The sequence below is a fragment of the Gracilinanus agilis genome, chromosome 5 (genome assembly GCF_016433145.1).
Source record: "Gracilinanus agilis isolate LMUSP501 chromosome 5, AgileGrace, whole genome shotgun sequence".
NCBI classification, from domain to species: domain Eukaryota; kingdom Metazoa; phylum Chordata; class Mammalia; order Didelphimorphia; family Didelphidae; genus Gracilinanus; species Gracilinanus agilis.
The window spans coordinates 154705923-154731507 of NC_058134.1; the positions used below are offsets into that span (position 1 = coordinate 154705923).

The 25585-nt window shown below is 34.9% G+C and overlaps 1 protein-coding gene across 2 annotated transcripts in view; it reads left to right on the plus strand.

Annotated features, from left to right (window-relative positions):
* The window catches only part of RELN (reelin), a 545649-nt gene that overhangs the window by 381566 nt on the left and 138498 nt on the right, over nucleotides 1–25585 (plus strand). For both annotated transcript variants that reach the window (XM_044679411.1, XM_044679410.1), the window contains exons 21-24: nucleotides 12949–13141; nucleotides 14904–15016; nucleotides 21988–22125; nucleotides 24956–25142. In XM_044679411.1, coding sequence (XP_044535346.1) covers nucleotides 12949–13141; nucleotides 14904–15016; nucleotides 21988–22125; nucleotides 24956–25142 — 631 coding nt within the window. The remainder of the gene's footprint in view (nucleotides 1–12948; nucleotides 13142–14903; nucleotides 15017–21987; nucleotides 22126–24955; nucleotides 25143–25585) is intronic.

The window sequence follows — 25585 nt, forward strand, 5'->3', positions numbered from 1 at the left end:
TGTTATTCCTTGTAATTGTCTCCAGAGTGCATATCACTAAATGTTCAATCAATGACCTAATCATAATTAGAGGTAAATTTTATACTCCACTGCACAGAGAATTACCTTTGATGGAATTGTGCATGTACAGTGATTTCCCACCCACAGCAGGATAAAATTTTTGCTTCAAAATTACTACTAATGGAAATGAAAGTACAGCTGATCACTTTCACTATGAGCTCTTTCAACCTAGACACAATGAAAGATCTCTATGAAAAACATTAAAAGGTCATATTATATGCTCTGTCAGTCGAAAATCTTTCTAAGCTAGCTTCAGTGTATCATTTTTAAAGTCTTCTTAGGACAGGAAAGAAAATGAATGGAAATAAATGAGGGGATACCAGTATAAACAAAATACTGTTTCCTTGGAGTTTTATATTTTATTAGAATTTTTTACAAAGTGAATTCAGTTTAGTTGTGCACCTATAAGCTCCAAAGTGAAATTCTTAAGGTTGTACCATAGTTGTTTTAGCACTTTGTAATATAACAATGAGACTGTGTCATAAATTCAAGTACTAAATGAAGTCATTTATTTTTTTTGAAATGGTTAACATCTGCTGAAGTAAATTCTGAACTTGCTGAGTGTGTCAATTTGACATGGGTTGAATGTGTGATAAGAGCAATTTAATTTCTGTGCTTTGATCAAAACCCTAAGAACAATATCCTTTCATACAAGACTGATGAATATTTTTAACCTACTGCCGCTTTAATTGGTACATTTACATTTACTCTCCGAAAGTACAATCATAGTAATTATAGAAAAACATAAGGAAATATAAATAATTGTACAATCCCCATGGGTACCTCGAACAGCGCCATAGGAGTTTTATTAACAAGTACATTCGAGCAATCTGATTTGACTTTCTGATCATCTCTGAAACTAAAGGAAGTTGACTTGGTTCTGCAAATAACAGAGAGTATGTTCAGGCAGTGATAATGAGGACATAGAAACACATTAACCACTTTAATAAGGACAAGAAAAGTGTTCACTGCTCATTAAACTGAAACAACATGGTAGATCTCAAACTGTTCACATTTTCTTAGCCAGTGAGTTAGAATAAAAACCCCTTTAATGATATTTTGTTTCCTCTGCTGTTACTGACTAATATATCATCTAGGGCCTTTTTTCCAATGTCACCATACAACTTCAGCAGTACTTTTTCAGAAACACTTGTTAACAGTATTCAAAATAAAATTGCCATTTTGGAATCACAAATTCCATGTGTCAGGCATAACCGCCTATTGATAAAAAACAAGCCTATCTATTTCTTGATAGAAAACCATTAGCATATATTATCTTATTATGTAAACATTCTTTAGAACACATTCTAAGATGTGAACTATACCCTTCATTGACCTTGTTTCTCTCAAGGGAAATTTTTTAAGTTCCACAAGATCTGTACAAATGGTTGGTGTTAAATTAATTATTGTTGGCTTTTCCCAGCTGTGAGTTCATTTGGTTCTCATTTTCTAACACATGATTTTCCATGAGCATGGATTGCTAAGGCACTGAGAGTGTTCCCCAGGGAAAACTTAGACAATTGCTTTTTCATTAGGAGAACTATAGTCAATATGCTATAAATCACCCTACAGCTTGTCATCATAGAGCACTTTTTCAGCAGAGGAAAGAATTGCTTATAATTGTCTGTGATGCTTCCATTTCATACTGAGAATCCATAAATCAGGATCTATATCAGCTTTAAGCTGAAAATAACTTTCTTGATAACCTTTCGCATACACATTTTAAACACAATATTATGAAATTAATTATTTCCTTTGGAGTTTATTTAAGTTTAAAAACAAAAATAGATCAAAATAACCCTGATATACTACAAATAAGAATCATATTCTCAGATAATTCAGTATTTGAGAGTTTAGAATCAGGGCTTCTGCAGAAGGAAGGTTCTAATTGCATTTTAAATATGATTATCTATTATTGGTGGAAATAAGGAGATCCTGGAAAATGTATCACTAGGTTAATTGAAGAGTGTAAAACATGGTATCTATTTTACTGCTCCAAAGTAATTTTAAAACCAAATTCATCATCAAAATCAAACTTGTCTTCTTCTGTGATAGAAAGACAACCAACAGTTATTTTACTCAAGTGGTATTCCCTGAGATGGGATCGTATTCCTTAGATTTTAAAGAACAATATAAATATTTCACTAGGAAGCACATTTGTGTGTGTGTACACACACACACACCCCTATATAATTAAGTGCTTAAGAGGAAATCTTTGTTTTTACATTATGTCCCCCAGTTCTGAACATTTGTCCCCTTTCTCAGTACAAACAAACAAGTTTTTCGGAATGCCATTTGAAAGTCAGTTGTAGGGAACTTAGAAGAAATTGTCATCTAAAACAGTGTTTAAGTGGTATTTAGATTTCCAGACCCTCAAAAACTTATTTAATGTCTGATGTAACAAAAGTAATGCATATATACAATGGAAAGAATAAAGACAGTACTGTTCCAATACTAACTGTTAACAAAACAAAATCAATAGCACTGAATGATAAATAATGGTTTCAAAATCATATTTTGAATACTTGGGAAAATAGATTTAATTTGAGAAGATAGAGAACAGCTTGGTTTTGAAGGAAATCTGGAGGCACTTTGGTTGAGAGCACTGGGTTTTTTAATCTAATTTTCTTGATATTTTTCCTTTTTCCCTCATATAGATATATCACTATTCTTGCACATATGAGTCATAATTAAGGGTATATTTTAAGTAAAAAAGGAGTGTGGAGGAAGGCAAAAAAGAAAGATTTTTCTAAGGCAATTGAGCAAGATTTTTAAAAGAGACTAGGAAAAAGGGGAGATTAAAGATAATTACACACATATGAGAAACAGACTGAGGTGAAATTTGGTGTAAGTGATGAAAGACAGGAAAATGGAGTAAGTTGGCGTGTGCATAGCCCTCCCTGAGGAAGGGAAAAGATGTTGTGAAGTTGTTGGGTCAGAGTTCCACAGAGCTACTTGGATGATGGCCAGAATAAGGAAGGGAGAGAATTGGTTTAGGGTTGGGGAGGGGAAGGTAAAGTTTAAGGAGGATAGCTTCAGAGATATATCTAGAAGAAGACAATATACAATCAGGGGTTTATTAGATACAAAGCATTCACCAGTTGAATGCTTTCAATTCAGGGAGTTCTGTGAAAACAAGGAAGCATTTACATAGGGAATTAAGAAATCATGTGGAGAGTAAGAAAATGATAATGTCATAATTCCAGTATTGCAGTTGAGAAAGTATTCAGATGTCATAGAATAGACAATTTGCCTTGGAGTTAGGGTGACCTTGGCTCAAGGTTTGCTTCTGATTCATACTCAATTTGCAACCCATGGAAGTTTACCATATCAGTACTCCCACTGGCAACACTCAAAAGATGTTTTAGAGAAGGTGTTGATATGCTCTGGTAATGTAATTTCCTCACCAGGATCTCCCTACACTGATGTAATCACAGATCCAGTAAAACACACACACACACACACAGATACACACACATAAATTCAATTTTATATTTGAGTTTCTAATATGGACAGAAATATGTCAGATATATTTTGAAGAGATAAGTCAAAGAAAAATATGTTGAGAATCTGAGAGATTCAAAGGATGGTGATGGATTTGATAGAAATAATAAAGTTCAAAAGAGGAATGGGTTTCAAGAGAAATGATACAGAGATTTACAATGTATGGCAATATGCATATATAGTCAAATATAGTAAAGGTAGCAAACAAAATTAGGGTAGAAAAGTCTACCTTGAAAATTATGAGATATGCTGAATTACAAAAATAATTAGAAATCACATATCTCTAGACTAATGACTATTCATTATTCAATAATAATGACTATTATTCCTATAAAATTTACCAGCTAGGCAGGAGAAATCAATTTCTTGACTCATGTCAATGTGCACAGTTCAGGCACAGAGAAAATGTCAAAGAGCAAGATACTCTCCCACATCTACTGATCTATAATTTAGAATAAACATCAGAAAAAGAATTTGATGTATTGAAACTTACCCTTCTATTCATCTTTTATAGCTATTAATATTTGGGAAATGTATTTACCACTCCTGAGGATATTACCTGCTAGAAGATATTTGAGTTTATCTGTATTAAAACTTCTAAAAGTAGAAGGAAAATAAAAAGATGTTAATTTAAAAGAAAGAAGAGGCATGACGATGGCAAATGTCAGTTCTATGAGCTGCTACATAATTAAATAAGACTCAATATATTACAAATTCCCTAAATACTAAAAGGAAGTAAATTTACTCAAGACTCACAGCATTACTGAATTTGAGAGTTGGAAAGAAGCCCAACAGTCATCTAGAACAACCTGTACACAAAAAAGAATCTCCAATTTATCATACCTGACAAATGGTCATTTAGTCTCTGCCAGAAGACTTCCAAAGTAGCCCCTAGTATTTTTGGACAAGCTCTAATTGTTAGAAAAGTATTCTTGATATCAAGCCTGTATTGAACTCTTTATTCATTTCACTCACAGACAGCTAGGTAGTACAATGTCAAGTGTAGTCAGGTAGATTTATCTGCTGAAGTTCAAATCTGGCCTCAGGCACTTAGCAGCTTTGTGACAGGGAAAGTAACTGACCCCTCCTTGCCTCAGTTTCCTCATCTGTAAAATGAGTGGAAAAAGAAATGGCAAAGTATTCCAGTATCTTTACCAAGAAAATCCAAATGGAATCACAAAGAATTGTACATAACCAAACAAGGAAGATTCCACCCATAACTCCTAGTTCTGTCCATGAGGATTAAATAGAACAAATCCAATCCCTCTTCAATATGACAACACTGATAACACTTGAAGATAGCTATTTTATTTCCCCTGAATCTTCTGTTCTCTAGATTAAACACCTCCAGTTACTTCAATTGATCATCATATAATATGAACTGAAGACCTTTCCTTGGTCCTATTGTCTTTCCATTGACACATATGAAGTTTATCAATGTCCTTCTTATACTGTGGTACCCAGAACTGAACAAAATATTCTAGATGAGATCTTAGGAGGTCAGAGTACAGTGGGACTATTACTACTCTTCTACTTCCTCTTAATACAGGAAAATCATTTAACTTTTTGCCTGCCACATTATATTTATGTCTCAAAATGACCTTGAAGTCCACTAAAGTCTGCAGATCATCTATGAAACTGGTTTCTGCATACTTAAATATAAGACTTTGTCTTTATGCCTATTGAATTTCATCGTATTAGAGACAGTCTAGTACTCTAGCTCATTATTCTCTAAAAGCCAAGACCACAATAGATAACCAATAAAAGAAATCAGAATCTCACCAATGTGACAGTAAACTATGGCAACCATACCACCTCCATCATTCCTTAAAAGAAACTATACCTTGTTGCCGATCTCTTGGGGATATGCAAGCTTTTAACTTCCACATTTTATTCTAAGTGTCAATCCTACAGGGTGATTTTATTTGTACCTATCTTGGAGTTCCTGCATCAGTTCTCCATGGGCAAAATCTCCCACACATGTATATCCTGCCTCTCTTAGGGTTACCTGGTTATAAGAAGCTGGGTCTTAGGGAGTGACTAATAACTGCTCCTTCCTTTTTGATGTGGGCAGTGTTTATTGGGTCTCATCCAAAGAATTGATTGATGGCTCAAATCTTCTCCATTTTAAGGAAATAAGCTTTATTATGAGAGAATATAGTAACTATAGTAGTATAGTTAGTAAAAAAATTAAGGTAAAATCAAGAAGTGTGGTAAATAAAGGTTGAGAGTGAGAGAGAATAAAAGGGTAGATAGGGGTTTTCAAGAATGCTTTCCTAAAAGGGTCATTTGTTTAGGCAGTTATTGCCCTGTGTCTCCAGAGAATTGATGTCACTTGACCCATGGTCCACTTTGGTCTACTTGGCTTTACCCATTGGCCCACTTGGGGGAGCTATCTTCAATGTAAATGGGATGTTAATTATATGTTAAATATCCTGGAACAATTTTAGATAAATTTTTGCCCTTTTCTTCCCAGACTCTAAGGAATGCAGTAAGAGTGGAAATTGAGCACTATTTGAACCTAGTCCTGTGTGACTGGGGAACTGAATCACTTCTGTTTGCTATTCAGAGGCCACCCACCCCACCCCACCCCCAACAAAGGACCAAGGTTATGTCTAAGGATTTATGTGAGAAGTTCTCTCATAATTGTGAATTTGAGCAACTCATACATCTATATATGAAAGGTAGCCCCATTCTAATCAGCCAGTTATTGTTTCTTTGTTCTTTTGATTGTGTACTGCTACTTGACAGGGTTTGTGGGACATCACTTTTTATTTTCATTGAGGCAAAATGAGCTACACAGAATGAGAAGATAAGGATGGATTGTAGTATTTAAATCTTATCATTGTTTTTCAAAAACCCATCCCTCTTTTGAACTTCCTTATTTCTATCAGGTTAATCGCCATCTTTTTGATGTCTCCCAGATTCTCAGCTTCTTTTTTTCCTTGATTTTTCTCCTCAAAAGGTATCCGAATGATATATTTCTGTCTACAATAAAAACTTAGATATAAGCTTGAATAGTCTACAAGTTTAATTTGCCTTTAAGTACTTCTTATGTGCCAGGTCTTAATTTACAAAGTTAGAGGCCTTTACCTTTTATAATCTATCAGGAGAGAAAAGGAGGGAGAGAAGGACAGAGAGAGACAGAGAGACAGAGAGAAAGAAAGACAGACAGGAAGAGAGACGGAGAGAGGGGGGGGGGAAGAGGAGAATAAAATAGATACAAAGTGATTAAGTGATTTAGGGAGAGTAGTTTTAATGGCTGAGTGGATCAGGAAAGGCTCCAATAGAAGGTGACATGATAACTGAGCCTTGAAAAGTCAGAGATTCTAAGCTATGGAAATAAGAATGACAATAATATGTATTATTTTAATTATGGAATGCTAGTCATTCCTTATTAGCAATTGCAAAATAGTGGATGAGATCTGGGCAGATCAGACAAGAAAGCTAGAAATTGTAAAAGGTTGAGATAAGATTCTAAGAGAGCCATAGTATGGGATTTATTTTTTATTTTAATAGTAAGGGGGCTACTCTTATCAGCAAATGTGAAATAGTAGGAAGGGTCTTGGATGAGATCTATAATAGTAGTTGAGTAAACAGAGCAGGGAAGTAATTTATTATCTAAGTTTTTGTAGGAGGAAAAGTTAAGGAGAATTAAGTTTCAATATCAGATTAGGGAAGTTTGAGTCCAAGTTTCTAGATTTTTTTTCTGGTATAAAATCAAGAATAAAGAATCTAAAGAGAATAGCCCATATGCCCAAAGATTAAAGATAAAGGGAGGAAACGGGAACAGATAGAAAAGTACATTAAAAGCTCTTAGTTTTTCAAGTCCTGAAGGATATGCATAAAAGTAATACTCCAAAGTAATACAGATGCTGTATTCGCCTTTTAAATCTTTTGTGAAAGAAGTAGAGGGGGGAAAACAGCAGAATCACCTAGGAACTATAAAAAGTCTTTCCAAAGGAGTAGTGAGCAAAATGCATGAAGAAATGTGTCGTGAAAAAATTCCAAATTTCCTTGAAGCAATACATATGTTGAGGTAACATACTTTATAAGACCTATTCTATGAAACTACAGAATAATCTGGTGATGGAAACGTTGGGTGCAATAAAAAATTTTTATTAACTATTACTAGAAATAACATTAAATAGCAATATAAGTTTTTTTTTTATCCTGGGACTCCATTCTAGGAGCATAGGGCCACAACCAGTAAGCAATGGGTCGCTCAGGGTCACCCAGCTGGGGAGTGTCTGAGTCCGGATTTGAACCATCTCTAGACTGGCTCTCAATCCACTGAGCTAGCCCAGCTGCCCCTACTTTAGGTTGCAGTTTCTTTAGCAGATGTAGTTTTTTTTTTTTACAGGGTGGGGTTGCTAGCCCCACGCCAGCAATATAAATAGCTATATCTAATTAATAATCATTTATAGTTCAAATAATTTATTTCAATACATAAAATATAAAAACACTTTTTCAGTTTCATTGGGTGATAGCTTGAGATTTTGAAGGGATCTCAGAGGCTATCTAATCTAACACCCTCATTTTATTAACCAGTGCAAACTAGGTTCCGAAACCTTAACTATATTGTTCAAAATCACAGAAAAAACCTGAGAGGCAAGAGTTAAGCCTGTCTCCTTAGAATCCCAAGCCAAGATTCTTTGCATTATACCATCATTCCTGCCTCTCCTACAGATCTTCATCAGAAGTGTCATTCCTTTTGTCATTCAGCTACTAATTTTTCCTCATAGAAATATACCAAAACAACATTATTAACACCAAAAAATATGTTCAAAGATTTATTGAGGTAACATTATATTCACTTGCAAAAAAAACAAATTTGGAAACATTTCCTTGACCTTCCATCATAGAATCAGTACTAAGTATTGGTTCCAAGGTAGAAGAATGATAAAGACTAGGAATTGAGGGGTTAAGTGACTTGCCCAGGTCAATCTGGAAGCAATCTAAATGTCCAGCAATAACTTGTGGCAGTGGAATAATATAAAGCAATTAAATGGCCAAACATTCAAATTTCAAAGAAACCTATAATAAAGTTGTAAAGACAGATACAAGTGATATTACTGGATACCAGATTAGTCAAAATGGGTGCAAATGAGAAAATGGAAACTGAAGAGAAAACTTGTCAGCAAAAAGTTTACACTTATCCCAGTGTCCTTATCTCCTGAAAAAATATCAGTTTGGTAAAAATCCAGCATTCATTTGAAGTCCCATAGAAGGTCTGCATACTAATGAAGCACCATGTATAAACTAAATGAGGGGATAGCAGAGCAGGGAATAAAATATGACAGAGGAGTACTTTCATCAACAGCCCTACACTGGAATGTCTAAGGTAAGCTTGGCTCCTGGGGGACATGAAGCAAACTGAACATGGTGTAGTGTTTTGTTTTCCTGGAAACATCTTCACACATCTATGAAAGTTTTCTTCACAACTGTAGAGAAGAAAATGTTGTGAATTTAGACTGACAGAAAATAGAGAGGCAGGTTGGTGAAGGAGGAATATTGAATTTGGAATCAGAGGACATGGATTTGAATCCCATTTTCACCATGAACTACTGGTGTGACCTTGACCAAGCTGCATAATCTTTATGGACCAGTTCCCTTACCTGTAAAGAGAAAGCTTTTCACCATCCGAACTCTGATATTCCTTCTGGCTCTAATCAATGATCCTTGGAAATTTTCTTCTCTCTGTTAGTAATTTCATATTTTAGAATTCATTGAGATTAATGAATTCATTAGAACTTTTCTCTAAGGTAATGAGACTTTACCTGAAATACATATCTTTTAATGGAGTAGGCTAAGATAAAGGATCAGTTGACAAGAAGTGTTCCCCATCTGAGTACAGTGGCAGTTTTATATGACTTTGTTTTGTTTTTCATCTCTTCCATGATGTGGCAGAAGAGTGGTAAGGATTAGACTATAGAGGTTAAGTGCCTTGCCCAGGGTCAGACAGCCAGGAAAGTACCTGAGGTTAGTTTTGAAACCAGAATCTCCCATCTATAGATCTGGCTCTCTTTCCACTGTGCCCTATGGATTTGTTTTCAAGGGACGCATGTGGTTCTAAACATTTCCCCATTAGGTGCTTGTCTTTCTCCATTTTTCACATAACCACAAGAGGTTTGTAGTTTTGTTTTTGTTTGTTGGGATGGTGGCATCCTGGTGGAGTGGACAGAACAGGTAGTTCCCATTTGATGTCTTTTAAAGGCTATACCTCAGAACCTGATACCTAAAATGTTTCAGCTGCTTAAAACCAGATGTTTATTTCATTCACGTCAAATAAGATACATTGCTAACCTCTCCCCATAATAAAGAAGAAAGTCACACTATGATTAATTCATTAAGCCTCATGACAGCAAGGGAGAAGAATATTATTACAATAATAATACAATATTATAATATTATTCTTCCTTTTTTGGTGTCCCTCTTGTAGTTCTAAATGTAGTTCTAAAAACTTTTTTTAAGGTCTCTCAGCCTCCTGATTCCAAGTTAATTAAGTTTCCTGTCTCTTCCCCTCCGTATCTGTGACTGTGGAGAAGGGAAACTTTTATTTTGCCTATCAAAATATGACCTATCTCAATCAGTAACAAGGAGAGGCTTACAACATGAAAGAATCAGAAACTGTGGAATTTTCCCAATAACACCAACTAAGTATAAACATCAGGACATTCCAAAAAAGGACATTTTTGCTTCATTAAATAAATTATGTATGCTGAATTTGAACTATGAATGGCCTTTGAGTAGAGAAGAATGTTATTTCTTTATCTAGGAAATTCTTTATTTGAAAGTAACTACCTAATGAAAACAAGACTACATTGAATTTTCTATCTTATTGAAGTGATTGGCCCCTCTAACAGGGCGGATCAACACCTATCTATGCCCCTCATTCAATGAAAATCTTTAGTTTCGTTCAGTGAAAGACACTTGAAAGATGATGGGAGAATAGGAGGCATGTTGTTGGACTGGTGAAAGGCAAATGTTGTCTTTATTTTTAAAAGGTGGAAAGGAAGGGAACCTGTAAACCATAAATCAATGAATATGATTTTTATTCCTAAGAAAATCATGTAATACATTCTTATGAGGATGGCTACCAAGTCTTTAAAAATGGAAACAGTGATTACAAAGACCCAGTGTGGTTTAAGAATGGGTCCTGCCAGACTAATCTCATTTTCTTTTTTTTTTTTTACAAGGTTACTAGGCTATTAGATCAAGGGAATGCTAAGGAATACCAAAGTGCTTGATAAAGTCTCTTATGCTGTTTGTGCCTTCAAGATGAAGACATGTGGGATGGATAATAGTAAACTACTGTGAATTTGGAACTGACTGAATGGCTCGGTCCAAACAATAGTTATTAATGGTGCGAAATGGGTTGGGAAATAGTTTCTAGAGAACTTCCTAGGATATGTGCTTGGCGCTGTACTATTTGATATTTTTGCCAATAACAGGTAGAGATATACATAACATACTTATCAAATTTGCAGATGCTAGTGTATTAGGCTAACATAAACAGTTGTAGACCAAAATTTTAATTAGCTAAAAAGTTCATATGGTACACAAATACCAGGAAACAGGGTAATGCTGTTTAAGTGCTGCATTATGATTCTGTTGTATATTCATTCAAACAATTTTATAGTAGAGTTATAAGAACACAGATTGTGGATTCAGAGAATTTAGTGTTCTTCCTTTTCCTCTGTTTATTACCTGTGTGACCTGGACAATTACATAACCTCCCTGGACAACAGTTACTCCCTCTTTAAAATGAGGGGTTTGATGCAAATATTCGGCAAACTCACTTCCAGCAATTTTGTGATCCTATGATCATAGAAAAGGAGTGAGAAGGACTCATTCCTTCTCTGGAATCTTTCCAACTGCAAGTTTAAGATCAGTTTGGAACACATAATTCTCAGATAAGTTTGAGCATGGTTTTCTTAAAAACAAAAACAATAATCTATTGTCCACAATTGGGCAGGTTTAATCTATTTCCCTCTGAAGAATAAAAAAATGGAAAAGTATTGGGTATTAGTACAATGTATAGAAGCAGTGGATGATCGGAGTCTAATGGTTTAGGAGGAACCTAGAGAAATAGAGGAATGAATGAGGAAGTGATTTAGAACTTAGAGAAATAGATGTAAAAGGAGAAAAGAAATTCATTTTTTCCTGTCTTCTTTTTTATATTGAGAAGTGGCTAAATGGAACAATTAATTTTATGACTTTGTGAATGGAACTGTCACTGGATTCTTTGTTTCTTGTCTTGGAGCAAGCTATGCCCACTTCCATTTCATTGTTTGTTAGCCCAAGGTGTTAGGACTCCCAAGGATAACTTGGTGAGAATTCTAGTTCTCCACACCTCATCTCAGGAAGATAAGCAGCAAACCTCCATTAGAGGATCAGGTATTTACAAAGATTAATTGCAAGTTGCTATAATTCAGTTTTAACTTCACAATATCCTATGCTCCATCTGTACCACTATTGCTGAAAATAACTATTGCCCGCAACAGAGATATTAAGAATGGGCCACCAGAGTAAGACTTGAACCAGATTAAAATGTGAGTAGGAAATGGTGAACAAAATAAAATTTTTAAAGTAAAACAGAAATAATGTTACATTGTTTGTCTAAGTCAATATGTGGCTGCAGGGATCCTTTTTTTTTGCACTTTTTGCACTATTGTCCTACAACATTGTTTTACCCAAAGTTGTTTTATAATATCTGTTAACAGTGCTAGGTGTGTCTGAGAAAAATATATTACCGTGATTTTAAAAATATTTTTATTATCTATACTAAGGGTTTTGCTCAATGCGATTAATCAGAATTTGGCAGTGTTAGACTTGAGAAATTCAATTTTGAATTTACACTTGCATATGAGTATTTATTCTAGCCTGAAAATTTGAAATTCCAAACAAAATTATGAAGCTATATAGGATACCTGGAGCAGAATGAGCTGTGAAGCTTTCTTAACTCGTCTATCCCACCTCCCCACTCAACTTACCATGATTCCATTCTATCCTGAAAATAGATGACATTATCTCTTAAATTGATGTAAAGTGCCAATTTATATAGCATCTCTTTCCCTCTGTGGATTCTTATATTTCTAACTCATACCTTTCTAAGAGATTAAAGTAATAATTGAGATTATTAAAAAGTTTTTTCTACTTGCTCTTATTGGAAATAGTAAGTTGAACTTATGAAGATGATGTACTGCTAAAAGGAGCAATAACTTGATATATACAATATGTTTTTCTAACTTCATAGCACACAATTTGATCTCATTATTTGTTGACCACCTCATAGATAAATAGCTATGAATACAACAATTGTAATGTTACCTTTGATGTACTTCTCAATTGAGTTTCTCATTCAGATTCTCTGTTTCTCAGTTTTACGGGAGACTCTAAACTTGCGTCCAGCATGCGTTATGTGGAAACACAGTCTATGCAAATTGGAGCTTCATATATGATACAGTTCAGTCTGGTGATGGGATGTGGCCAGAAATATACTCCCCATATGGACAACCAGGTGAAACTAGACTACTCTACCAACCATGGTCTTACATGGCACCTTGTACAGGAGGTAAGGCTTTATATTGAGTCCTTTCTTTAAAAACTATTGATGATTCAAATCTGGCCTCAAGTGCCCTCTAGCTGTATGACCCTGGACAAGTCACTTAACTCCCATTGATACTCAATAAATTATTGGTTAAATTTAATAGCATTTTAAAATTTTTTATTAACCCATAAAAAATTTAAAATTAAATTCATTCTGAAAAGACAGCAAGATATTTACTGCTTGAAGTCCATATCACTAAATTATGTAGTTATTTATATATTTACATATAAATATAAAATATTTCATCAAATATTTTAACAAGAATTTTTAATTATCTTCTTGGTATAAGGCCTATGCTAAGAATCAGATATTCAGAGATGAACTACAATCTCTGCCCTCAAGGAGTTCACAGTCTAAGTTAAAGGAAACATAGACTCAAAAATCAATATAATTGACCAAAAAAAAATTTTTAATTTTTAAAAGCTTAAGTAGATGCTGAGAAAATAAAAGCAGTGAGAATAGAGTATACCTTATTAGAGTTTAGCAGTGAAGGGGGGAAAATATATATATTTATGAGATCATGTAAAGTAGCAGGGTTTGTGGAAGGATAAGGTAGAAGAAAAAGTCAAAAGATAAGCAAAGACTAACAATTAGAGAGAAGACATAGATAAAGTAATGGGAACAGATAGTACTAAGTACACAAATGGAAGCATTAACCTTGGCCAAGAGGAAGGCTACCTCAAACTGGAAAGAAAGACTTATAGAAGGGTGATTCTTTGAAGTGCAACAAGAAACAGGAATGAGAATATTTTTAACTTCAGTCTTTTCAGTTAAGTGGGCCATATTCTTGGGGGTATGAAAGGAGAATCCTGAGTTTAGGAGAGAGACCAATGTCTTTAAGGTATTTCATAGTCAAGAAGAGATAAATAAAAGAAATGTCATAAATATGAGAACCCAAATGAAATCAGCATGAATTGAGTGGATTATGCTTTCTTGACATCGTTTTTAAATATTCAAGTTTAAGAACAAAGGAGGCAAATGAAAGAATTATCCAAAATTGAAGGGCAGGAAGAGGGCAATGTCCAAAGGAGCAATGGCTTAATGATGGAATATCTTCTATATTGTTGCTTTGTTGAATGGGTCAATGATAGGAGCATCAAGATTGAAGAGAAGTAAGTGAAGCCAGAACAAAGAGGATAATATAAGAAAATAGTCTTGGATTTATATTGCAGGAGGCACACTGAGGACAAAAAGCAGGATTAAAAAAACCTTTGAGGTGTAGGAATGGAGGAAGGAAAGAAGAGAGAGTAATACCAAGATACACAATACAATGAACATTCTATCTGGTTGAGATAGAGTTCATATGATGTTAACAGAAGTTTGATGAGTAACATTTTAGTGTTAGAAGAGTTGTCAATGTGAGTACTAAAGTTTCCAAGGATAAATGGTAATAATGGAGTTAGAGAAAAAGATTTTAAGACTTTACTGGACAAAAGTTAGAATAAGGAGTCAATAATGTTAGCCTAAATCCCTTAAAATGCCTTATGTGTGTATATATGGGTGAGTGTGTATGAATTTAGTTCATTTAATTGCATTTAAATATCTATAAACGAATGTTTCCAAAATACTCATTTGTCAGAAGAAAAACGTATCACATTTAATCCTCAAATTGGTTTCATTTCCAATGATAAGATCTTTTTCATTTCTAAAATGAGGAAAATTTAATGTGGAGGGGGGAAAAGATAAATATAAAGCTAGTCTTGATTTTTTGGTGGTCTTCATTTAGGAATGCCTTCCAGGAATGCCTAGCTGTCAGGAATTTACATCAGCAAGTGTGTACCATTCCAGTGAATTTACACAGTGGAGAAGGATCACTGTACTTCTTCCTCAGAAAACTTGGTAAGAGATTTGTTTTGCAAAATTTTTATTATCTTTCTGTATTCTAGATTTGACATGTGAGTATTAAATTATAAAGTATTACTTTTTTAAAAACTCTTACCTTCTATCTTAGAATCGATACTAAATTGCAAGGCAGAAGAATGATGAGGGCTGGACAGTTGAGGTTTAGTGACTTGCCCTGGGTCACACAGCTGGCAAGAAGATCTGGGCCGTCCCTGATGGACTTTGAATTATCTTTGAGACCTTGAGCTTATTACAACTCTATGAACCTCATTTAGTCCTCTGTAAAGTGAAGAAATTGACTAAATAACTCCTAAATTCCCTTAAAGCTCTAACATATATTTTGCTCCCAGAAGGAACTTCATGCCCAGGAAAAGAACATAGATCTCAAAATTACATCATTCTTGAATTATTCAACAACATATTCTGAAAAGAAAAGCAAAAACTAAAGAAATTCCTCTTTAGAATTTTTACCTCATTTTGGCAATAAAGATTTGATTTTATGTTCAAATAAGTGGATGAGTCATTCCTAGACTTTTTCTAGCTTTTAGTTTCCCAAAAAATAAAATTAATTCATTATCATAGAATAACTAATTGTCTTTAAAGATGAGACTTTTGGCAAGATGAAATTAAATTTTTAAATTTGTTTTCCTGAAATTTTCCATACTTTCATTCTCCTTTCTAACTTACTTTCCTATGCTTTTCACTAATATATCACCACTTTGCCTAACCCTCTCCATTTTGGTATCTCTGCTGATCAGTATATTAGTATACTTTTAAAAATTCAAGTAGAATATTTTAAATGTAATATATTTAATTCAAAGACTATTTCATGAAAATCTAATGATCATTAAATTATAACATTTTTCATTAATATGGGAGATATTTTAAAATTGTAAGATGAAAAGATTAACAGTTATACAGTGTTTGAATTATGTTTTCACCTCATGAAAATATAAATATTATGGATTTTATTTCTTGGATATGGTTAAGATTTTAAAAGCACCATTTTATTAATGAATATCCAAAGTAATTTCAGAAATATAGACTCTGAGGTTTAAATCAAAAAGGCAGTAGTGTCAAGGACAAGTATATTAAAGATTATCCAAAGATAAGAGGTTTTAGCTCAGAATATCAGAAAGTCAAAAAGTCAAGGAATTCTAAGTTATTAGTAAAATGTTGAAGTAGTAGATTATGGGTTAAAGGCTGGGTACAGAGGCAACTAACCAGAGTAGGAAAAATAGATTTGGAAAATACCAACAGATAAAGGGATTTGAGTCTCTGATAAAGGCCAACAATAGGTTTGATATGAATAATGAACAGAGGTTGTGATTATAGAGAGTAGTTCCATGTTAGTGGAACGGTTCAAAGAGATGGTGAGATCAAAGGTACATGGCTAAAATGAAGTGTCCCATTCTTGAAATTGAAGAAGATTGAGGAATTATTGTGTAGTCAAACTCAAGATTCTCAACTTGAATCTTGTGTCATCTATGAAGATGGCAGAAGACAATGAGAAAACCAATTCCAAACTAAGTCTGTGAGAATGTTTGGAAAGTGACCTTCAGATCAGTGGATGACAACAACATCAAAACCTATATCTCTTTGGCCCCTGAATGCAAAAAAATCAAACCCAGGTTGAGGGTGACCCCTCAAAGAGCCCCAAGAATTCCAGATGTCAGTCTGAACCAGATTAATTGAGAAGTGTTTTAACAAAATAAAACTACAATGACATTGATTGTGTTCATTTGTGGTTTCCTAAATTAACACACTATCTCACGATGGATACGTCATTTCCTTAGGAGTTTGACACCACTGCTTTAGGGGTTCTTTAATTACCAGGTGGCCTCGCTAGGCACTTGCCTAATCATGTTCAACAAAAGGTAAGTGAGTCCAAGGAGTATTAGAATCACCCTAGAGATCTGTACAACCCCTGCTCCGTGGGGGACTGAGTGCCCTCCCTACCTCTATGAGGAAGCCATGAATCACTGCCAAGCAACATGTGAATCTGTGGATTTACCCAACAACAATTAAATTCTTAAGCCCTCCCTTAGCAGTGATTCCTCACCTTTGTAAGTTGCTTTATTCCAGTGAGTCCTAGTCAAACAGCCTTGGCACAAGGGAATTAGCTCTGCTCAGAAGACAGATGTGCCTGGCCTGCCATAGTTTTATTTGAAGCATAAAATGAATAAACAAATAAACAATACATGACAATCAGCACCTAATGCCTAATAAATTAATAAAAACATTTCCCCAGCAGCTAGTAGCCTGTTGCTCTCCTAAATCCCCAAAGCTCCCTAAATAGCACAGAAGTTGCTTCAGCCCAGGAAATATAGGAAATAAACAGTGGATCCTTTCCCCTGCTACAAGTGACTCAAGGATTGCCTACTCAGTCTCAGCTCACACAGCCAGCAGGGTCAGTGTTTGGATGAAGACACAGGAGCACAGAACATAGAGTGGTGACCTTTTGAGTAAAGAAAAGCTTCCAATGCAGGTGATCTCGTTGGCTTTCACTGTCTTATCTCTGCAGAGATCCCCAGACTTTGAATTCAGCCCTCTTTCCCCTGCACAACTTCATTTCCATCCTCATTCCCTGTCTATATGCCCAACCAAACCTAGTTTGCCCTCCCCCTGCAAAGCTGGATGAGAGGATGCTATATAGGCATTAACTGCTTCAGGTCAAGAGATTGCCAATTCGCCGGACTTTGAAGATGCCTTACTAAAAAGTATCCTAATTTTACCCAATTAAGATCAGAACCCAGTGGCTTAGTTCTCTTCCTCAGATGGTCTACCTCAAAAGTTGATCTGAATTTATTTAATTGTGACTTTCCCAGAAGTAATAATAGGAGTAGAACAATCCAAACACCTCAGTAAAGAATTTATTTTTGCATTCCGACTAATCAGCATGTAAATCAAACATTGTTGTAGCTCCAGAAAAGCCAGGTGTTCTAATTGCTCTTTTTATGGTTTCTTAGATTGGCATTATTTTAAAACTAGAATGTGGAGATGAAGTCTATCTATTGTCCTTGAGGCAGTCAACTTGATCCTTTTTTTATCTTACAGCTTTTGAAGGAACCTGTTTTCCTAAAGGTTCAAAAATGATAGTGCGTACTATTTGAAGCTAGATTTCTCTTTGGCAAAACTCCCCGCAATGTCCTGGCGATTTGATTCAAACATATGCAGCCATAAGGGTAGAGCAGTCAAGTGAATGTGGTTTTCCAGGATCCTTGTGTGCACAAAGATCTGCTAGCAGGAAAATGTATTAGATGAGATCAACTTGGAGGGAAACAGTGACTGTATGCACCTGCTCAGAGAAATTGTATTGTACAAGAATTAAATATTTGTTATCTGATGAAAATTAATTTCAGTTTTATGAGGGGCATTTACATAAGAACAGGACTTAATGAGATCCAAACAGCTGTCAGTCGCTGACTTCATAAACAAATCAACACTTAATGACTGAATAAGAGTTTCAGAATAATTGGGTAAATGTAATTATACTGACTCTGAAGGTAGCAAGTACAATTTTGTCAGCTTGCATTTACCCTGATTTCTCGAGTTCCCTGACTATCAAGAGAGGACTTGATATTATTTTATTGCACATACTGAAGTGTATATGATAAAAATCAAATAAAGGAGAATATTGAGTTTTAAACCTGGTGCCTGGTCTACCCTTGGGAATCCACAGTAGCTGGCTGAAAACCATAAGGCATCTTTATATCCCACAGTAATTGTTTAACTTTCTGACCGAATCTAGTGTAGACATGAAGCAAATATGTGATGATCTTCCAAAGTTCAATCTTTGGTATTTCAAAGTAAAAATGGTTGAGGGGCAGAGGAGTGGAAAGTTTAAGCATTTATTTTGGAAGCTATTTAGCTTCACCACAACTGAAAATCAGTGAGATCACACGTTGTATTCTCACGTGTGGCCAAATGGAGATTGCTTGGAAGACCAGGTGTTTTTTAATCACTGAAAATGTGGCCAACATCCAATCTTTTTTCCCTTTCCTTTCTCATAATTATCATGGTCACATTCAAGTATGTATGACAGTCTTTAATAGAATAATCCACTGTAAGCTGCTTTTAACCTAGGGAAATATTATTATTTTGGAGTGCTTAAAATAGGCGTGAACCAACTAGAGAAGGAAGAGAAAAAATAATTTTGAATGGGTCCGTGTATAAATATTTAGACACGTAAATTCAGTGGGGCATCACTAAACTTAAAATCTATGTTGTATTGTCACATTAAGGTCAAGTTGTGCTATTATAACATTCTCCAGGTATTTCCACTGATACACTAACATACACTTATTATATTGCGAATTATTTGCTCAACAAACATTTATTAAATACCTAGCATATGCAAAGCACTGTGCTAGACATGGAAGAGCCAAAGGCAAAATACTTCTGTACCTTAACATTAGGAGGTTGCCTTTAGAGGGGCTACAAAATATTTATGCAGATAAGTACAAAACAATTTGGAGAAAGAGGAGGTAGGGGAGAGAGAGAGAAGAAGGAAAGAAGGCAGCTAATAGCTAGAGGGATTAGAAAAGGCTTCTGAAAGGAGATGACATCAATATTGAAATTCAGAGTCAACTAAGAACTCAAAGAGTTTAGAGGAAGAATAATATTTCAGACAAAAGTAGTCAGAAGATGGACAGGTTAGATTAGACAGGACAGCTTGTGAAGAGGAGGAATACAAAATGAGTCTGAGGAGGTAAGCTGGAACTATATTATAAAGACTTTTAAGTGCCATATGAGGAGCTTATACTTTATCCTGAAGGCAACAGGGAAACACTAAAGCTTTTTTTATTATTCTGGAGAAGTGACATGGTTAGACTTGTTTTTCAGAAAGATAATTTTGAGAGCTGTGTAAAGCATAGACAGAAGAAAAGAGGGTTAGGAATTAAGGAGACTAATTAGGAGGCTATTTCAATAGTCAAAATGAGAGGTGATGAAAACCTAACTAGGATGTTGACAGCATAAGACCAGAAAAGGAGATAAGTACGAAATGACAAGATTTGTCATTGGGTGAATTTGTTAAGATGAGGCACCTAGTGGGGGAGAATAGAGCAGCTCTAGTAAAGTCACTTATTCTTGAAGACATGCAAATTAAATCTCCTTATAGTCTTTTAATAGTATTTAAACAATTCCATTCAACAAATATTTGTTGGAAGGAAGGGGAAAATTGGTCATTTGACCTTTGATTTTATTGGCATAAGAAACTCATAGTGTGGAAAATTCCACTACAAATTTAGCCTATGCCTTATGACTGGCATGTTCCCTCTCTTCCTCTCCAAACCTTAATTACTCCATCTTCCTTAGAAGCAGCTAGGTGGAATAGTGGGTAAAATGAAGAGCTATGAGTAAAGAGAGTAAAAAAAAAACTTAATTCAAATCCAGCCTCAAACTTTTACTGGGAAAGTCACTTACCTACTACCTGACTCAGTTTACTCAATAGTAGAATAAGGATAACAGTAGCACCTCAGCTCCCATAGTTGTTAAGATTAAATGAGACGTTATTTATAAAGTTCTTAACACAATACCTAGCACATAGTAGGTATGTATTAAGTTACTTTTTCCTTCCTTCATGAGTCAGTTCAAATCCTATCTTCTACAAAAGGATTTTCCTGGAACTCCCTCCCCAGAAGCTACTTATTTACATGCTTTCTCCTCCATTAGAATATGATCTTTTGGGGTTAGTCATTTTGAGACTCTTTTTGCTTCTTTGTATTCCCAGGGCTTATCACATTAAGCACATAATAAATGTTGACTGACTGACTGACAGATGCCAAGAAATCAAGTAACTGATTAAATGGCCAGTTATGGGTTAGAGGCAGGAATCACTCTACCTGAACTGGAAATACAACCCATTATCCATGGATAATGGGGAAAAGAAAAACAATCATAGCCTACTCTGAATTTTAACACACTCTTGTGTGTTAAACACACATCGATGCAGTAGGTTTTAAGGGTTCTTACAGATCCCTCAAGGTCTGTTCTATCAACAGATACTCTACTCTTCTTGGAACATGGGATTCAGCCTGTGGCTCTGGGCATGCCCATTCATTTCTGAAAATTATTCCTAAATGATTGCTGCAGAATAACAATTATCTGCCCTCTCTACCAAGAAAGCCTCAGGGAAAAAAATTCAAACTCCCAGAGGTTTAAAAAAATACTTTGTGGCATTCAGTAAATGTAAGTGGTTCTAAAAAAATACTTTTCAGTTACCAGTTGAATATGTGACTAAGCTTCTGCAACAGAAATGACAATAAGCATTTTCTTCTTCGGTTCTCATGTGTCATTCAGAACCAAGTTCTCTAGGTCTCTTCAGTGTCTATTGGACTGTTTAATTATTGGCTACTGTTTAACATCAACTTGTCTTTGCAAAAGAAGCAAGTTAATTTTTCAGTTACAACAAATATAACTATGCTCCTGGGTATTCTTGTTTATCTTGTTTAGGCCACGTAACAATGGTATATGTTTTATAAATAACATGATATTGTGATAGTCGTCTTTATTCATCCACCAATAATTCAACTATTGACTATTGTTTTACTTTGAGAGTCAAATTGAAGGTGGCCTTCATAGAATTTGGTATTAAATGTTCACAATTTAACAATCAACCAGTATACTTAAAGAGTTTTTTATTGCTTTCCCCCTTTGACTTATTTCACTAATATCAAAAATTAAATGTATTAATATTTGATATTTTATTTGCATCATTTTAATCATTAAATTACACAACAAAGAGACAGAATTCCTTTTGAATTTCACAAAGTATTATATATGTTATTGTATTTTCCATTTCAGAAACACTAAGTTCAAGGTGTAGAAGAAGGGTTGACACTTAATTAAGAATTCCACAGAGCACAAGTCCAGAAAGAAAATGATGTGAGAATATATACTTTAACATCTCCCAATGGGGAGGTTCAAAGAATGATATCTTATTTTTCTTTTTAATATGTTTCTAGGTCCAGTGCTACTCGCTTCCGTTGGAGTCAGAGTTATTATACAGCACAAGATGAATGGGCTTTAGACAATATTTATATAGGACAGCAGTGTCCAAACATGTGCAATGGCCATGGCTGGTGTGAGCATGGACTATGCAAGTACGTATTACAAAAAAGTGTACAGGGTCTGTGCAGCTTGAAAATTCTCTTTATGACCATTACCCCAGCACTGGTCAAAATCATTATGTGATTTCATTGTTATATATGGAATAACCAAAAGAAAATTACTTTTCTTACCCTTGGTTCAGGTACATAGAAAATCTACTGGATCGTCTATCAGGGAATTTAGATTTTCCTTCTTATAATCAAAACTTCAGAGAAAAAAAAAAAAGCCTATCCTGAAAATGAGTTGGTTCAGGGGGATATGCAGAAATGGTTTGAAATAGCTTCCTTTCCCTTCATCTGTAAATCTTAAAGCACCATCTATGCAGATATGACTTTCAACTCTGCCACACTTCCAAAAGTTCTATTTCATAGTACGTTCCCTCCTCACCTCCAATTTTTAGAATCTCTAGTTTCCTTCAAAGCTCAGCTCAAGTAGGTCCTTCTATGAAAGAATTTTTGTTTCTGCAGTTATGGTGGCTTCCTCTTTCCCCCCACCCCACCCCAAATTGTTTTGTATTTTTTTTTATCCTTACCTTCTGTCTTGGAGTCAATACTGAGTATCAGTTCCAAGGCAGAAGAGTGGCCATGGCTAGGCAATTGGGATTAAGTAACTTGCCCCAGAGTCACACAGCTAGAAAGAATATGAGGCCATATTTGAACGCAGGAACTCTCATCTCCAGATATGCCTTTCCCTCCATTAAGCCACCTAGTTGCTCCACCTCGAATTTATTTTAAATATACTTATTTATGTACAGACTCTCTCCCCAAATAGGATATAAGCACCTTGAGAGCAGAGACTAATTTGTTGTGTTTTTTTTTATCTTTATCCCTAGCCTGACATATAGTAGATGCTCAATATATGCTTGTGGATTGATCCATTAATTGATCTTGAAGGAATACGTATATTAGTGAAAGATATATATCTATATCCCAATAGTAAAGGAATACATATATTTGAAAGGGAAGGGATGTCATCCTACTCATTCTCAAACCACAGCCTCTTCTGCTTGAGCACACCTAGATTTTTAGCTTCACCATAAAATCTGTTGAAATAAGATGGATTGTTATTTTTTACCTATTCATTAGCTGCTGCCTGAAAGTCTTGTGGTTTCATTCCTTTAGCTAAAACATTGATCCCTGTTAAAATGTAAATACCTCTAAGACAATCTCTCCAGCATCTTTGCCAAGAAAGCCCAAATAAGGTCATGAAGACTCAGCCATAACTGAAACAACTGAAAAACAACCTTTTTAACTGTTAGCTATTATACTTTAAACTGATTGACTGGAATTCCTTAAAGTAGGTTTTAATGATGGGAAGGAAATAGAAGCCATCAAAAAGTCATTGGATACCGGAAGAGATTTTTAAAGTGGAGATTTGAAGAGTAGACAGAAGAAATAGTATGGAGCGGGGGGAAAAAACACATTGGGGAGTCTGGAAACTGAAAACAAACTCAGCCAACTTTACAACTTTGTACTTCATAGAAACCTGTTGTATTCAGATAAAGAAACAATAAATAACAAATTTTGTTTAGAAATAAAATTTGAAAATGGAAGACGAATGCAGAGAAGGCAAGAGATTAGGCAATAGCAATGATTATGAGACTGATCACTTTTTACATTTATATTTTTATACTATGTTTACATTATTCCATATAAAGTCATATACTGGAGTCTAGGGAGCTGAATCAGATTACAACACTAGAAAAAGATAGTCAATGAGGAAGTGGTCATTTTGTGAGAGAAACGACTTACAATGTATATGACTTGGGACATCTTTCATAGATTTTTTTCTACTTCATGTTATGAAAAAAATGGAGCATTGCCTCCAAGGTCATTCCTGCCTCATGCTAAAAGTAGACATACATACCTGGGAGATATTGTGAGTTCATTTCAAGATCAGCACAATAAATTGGACATTGCAATAAAATGAGTCACGTATACTTTTTGGTTTCCCAATGCATATAAAAGTAATGTTTATACTGTAACTTTTTAAGTTTATGATAATATTTATGTCTAAAAATGTCTATACCTTAATTTTAAAATAATTTATTGCTAAAAAAATACTAACCTCATCTGAGCCTTCAGTAAGTTAAAACGTTTTTGCTGGTCTTGCTTCAATATTGATGGCTGCTAACTAATCAGGGTGATGTTTGCTGAAGATTAGGGCGTGAGTGGCATTTTCTTAAAATAAAACAATGAAGTTTGCATTAGCAACTGACTCTTCCTTTCACTTTAATACTTAAAGGCCATTGTAGGATTGGCCTAAATTCAATATTATTTTGTCTCAAAGAATAGAGAGACCCAAGGAGAAGCAGAAAGAGGACAGCCCCATTTGGTGGAGCAGTCAGAACACATACAACATTTATCAATTAAGTTTGCCTTCTTCTGTAGACATGGTTTGTGGCATCCCCAAAACAGTTCCAATATTAACATCAGAGATCACTGATCTCAAATCAACAAGCAGATATAATAATAAGGAAAAGGTTTGAAATGGTCCAAGAATTACTAAAATGTGACACAGAGACAGATGTGAGCATACGCTGTTAGGGAAATGGTGCTAATAGACTTACTCAACACAGGATAGCCACAAATCTTCAATTTTCAAAACAATATATACACATGTACAATAAAAGCAAAGTGCAATAAAAGATGTGCCTGTGTTCAATTAAATGGGGAAAATAACATTTCATGTGATATTCAATTCACTGTTCTTTATTGAAGTGATTCCTAGACAACTGAAGTAGATTTAAAATTCAATGAGAAATGTTTTTTTTTTAAAAAGCTACAATTAAGAAAATCATTCTGGTTTGACTAATTTTTTTAGGTGTGACCAAGGCTATCAAGGCACTGAGTGCCACCCAGAAGCTTCCCTTCCCTCTACTATTATGTCAGATTTTGAGAGCCAGAATGGTTGGGAGACTGACTGGCAAGAAGTCATTGGAGGAGAAGTTGTCAAACCAGAACAAGGATGTGGGGTCATCTCTTCTGGATCATCTCTATATTTCAGCAAGGTAGGTACACATTCTGAGTTAAATTATCAAGGGCTGCAATAGATGTGCTATAATACTGTGGTGCTGATATGTGGCAGAGTCTGTTTAGGCATAAATCCAAGGCAGATAATTTATGCAAATGCAAAAATAGATATGCTTTTTGTTCAGATGCAGGTGCGGAACAAAGAAAATTTGATCTTTTAGCAAGTAAACAAAATTGAGAAAACAGAAAAATCAGAGTGGATTAAACTTAACTAGGTCTCCCATCCATCAACACTTAAGTCTTCCCTGATCATTATCATCAAATGTCATTAATTAAGTGGTCTTCTGTACATTGCACAGAGTTAGATTCTAGGCACCTCCGTGCCAAGAGGAGTGGACTCTGTCCTGCAGCAGTTAAGACAACCTGAATCCAACAATATACCTTCCTATACTTAAAACACAAGGCATATAAGCATATACAC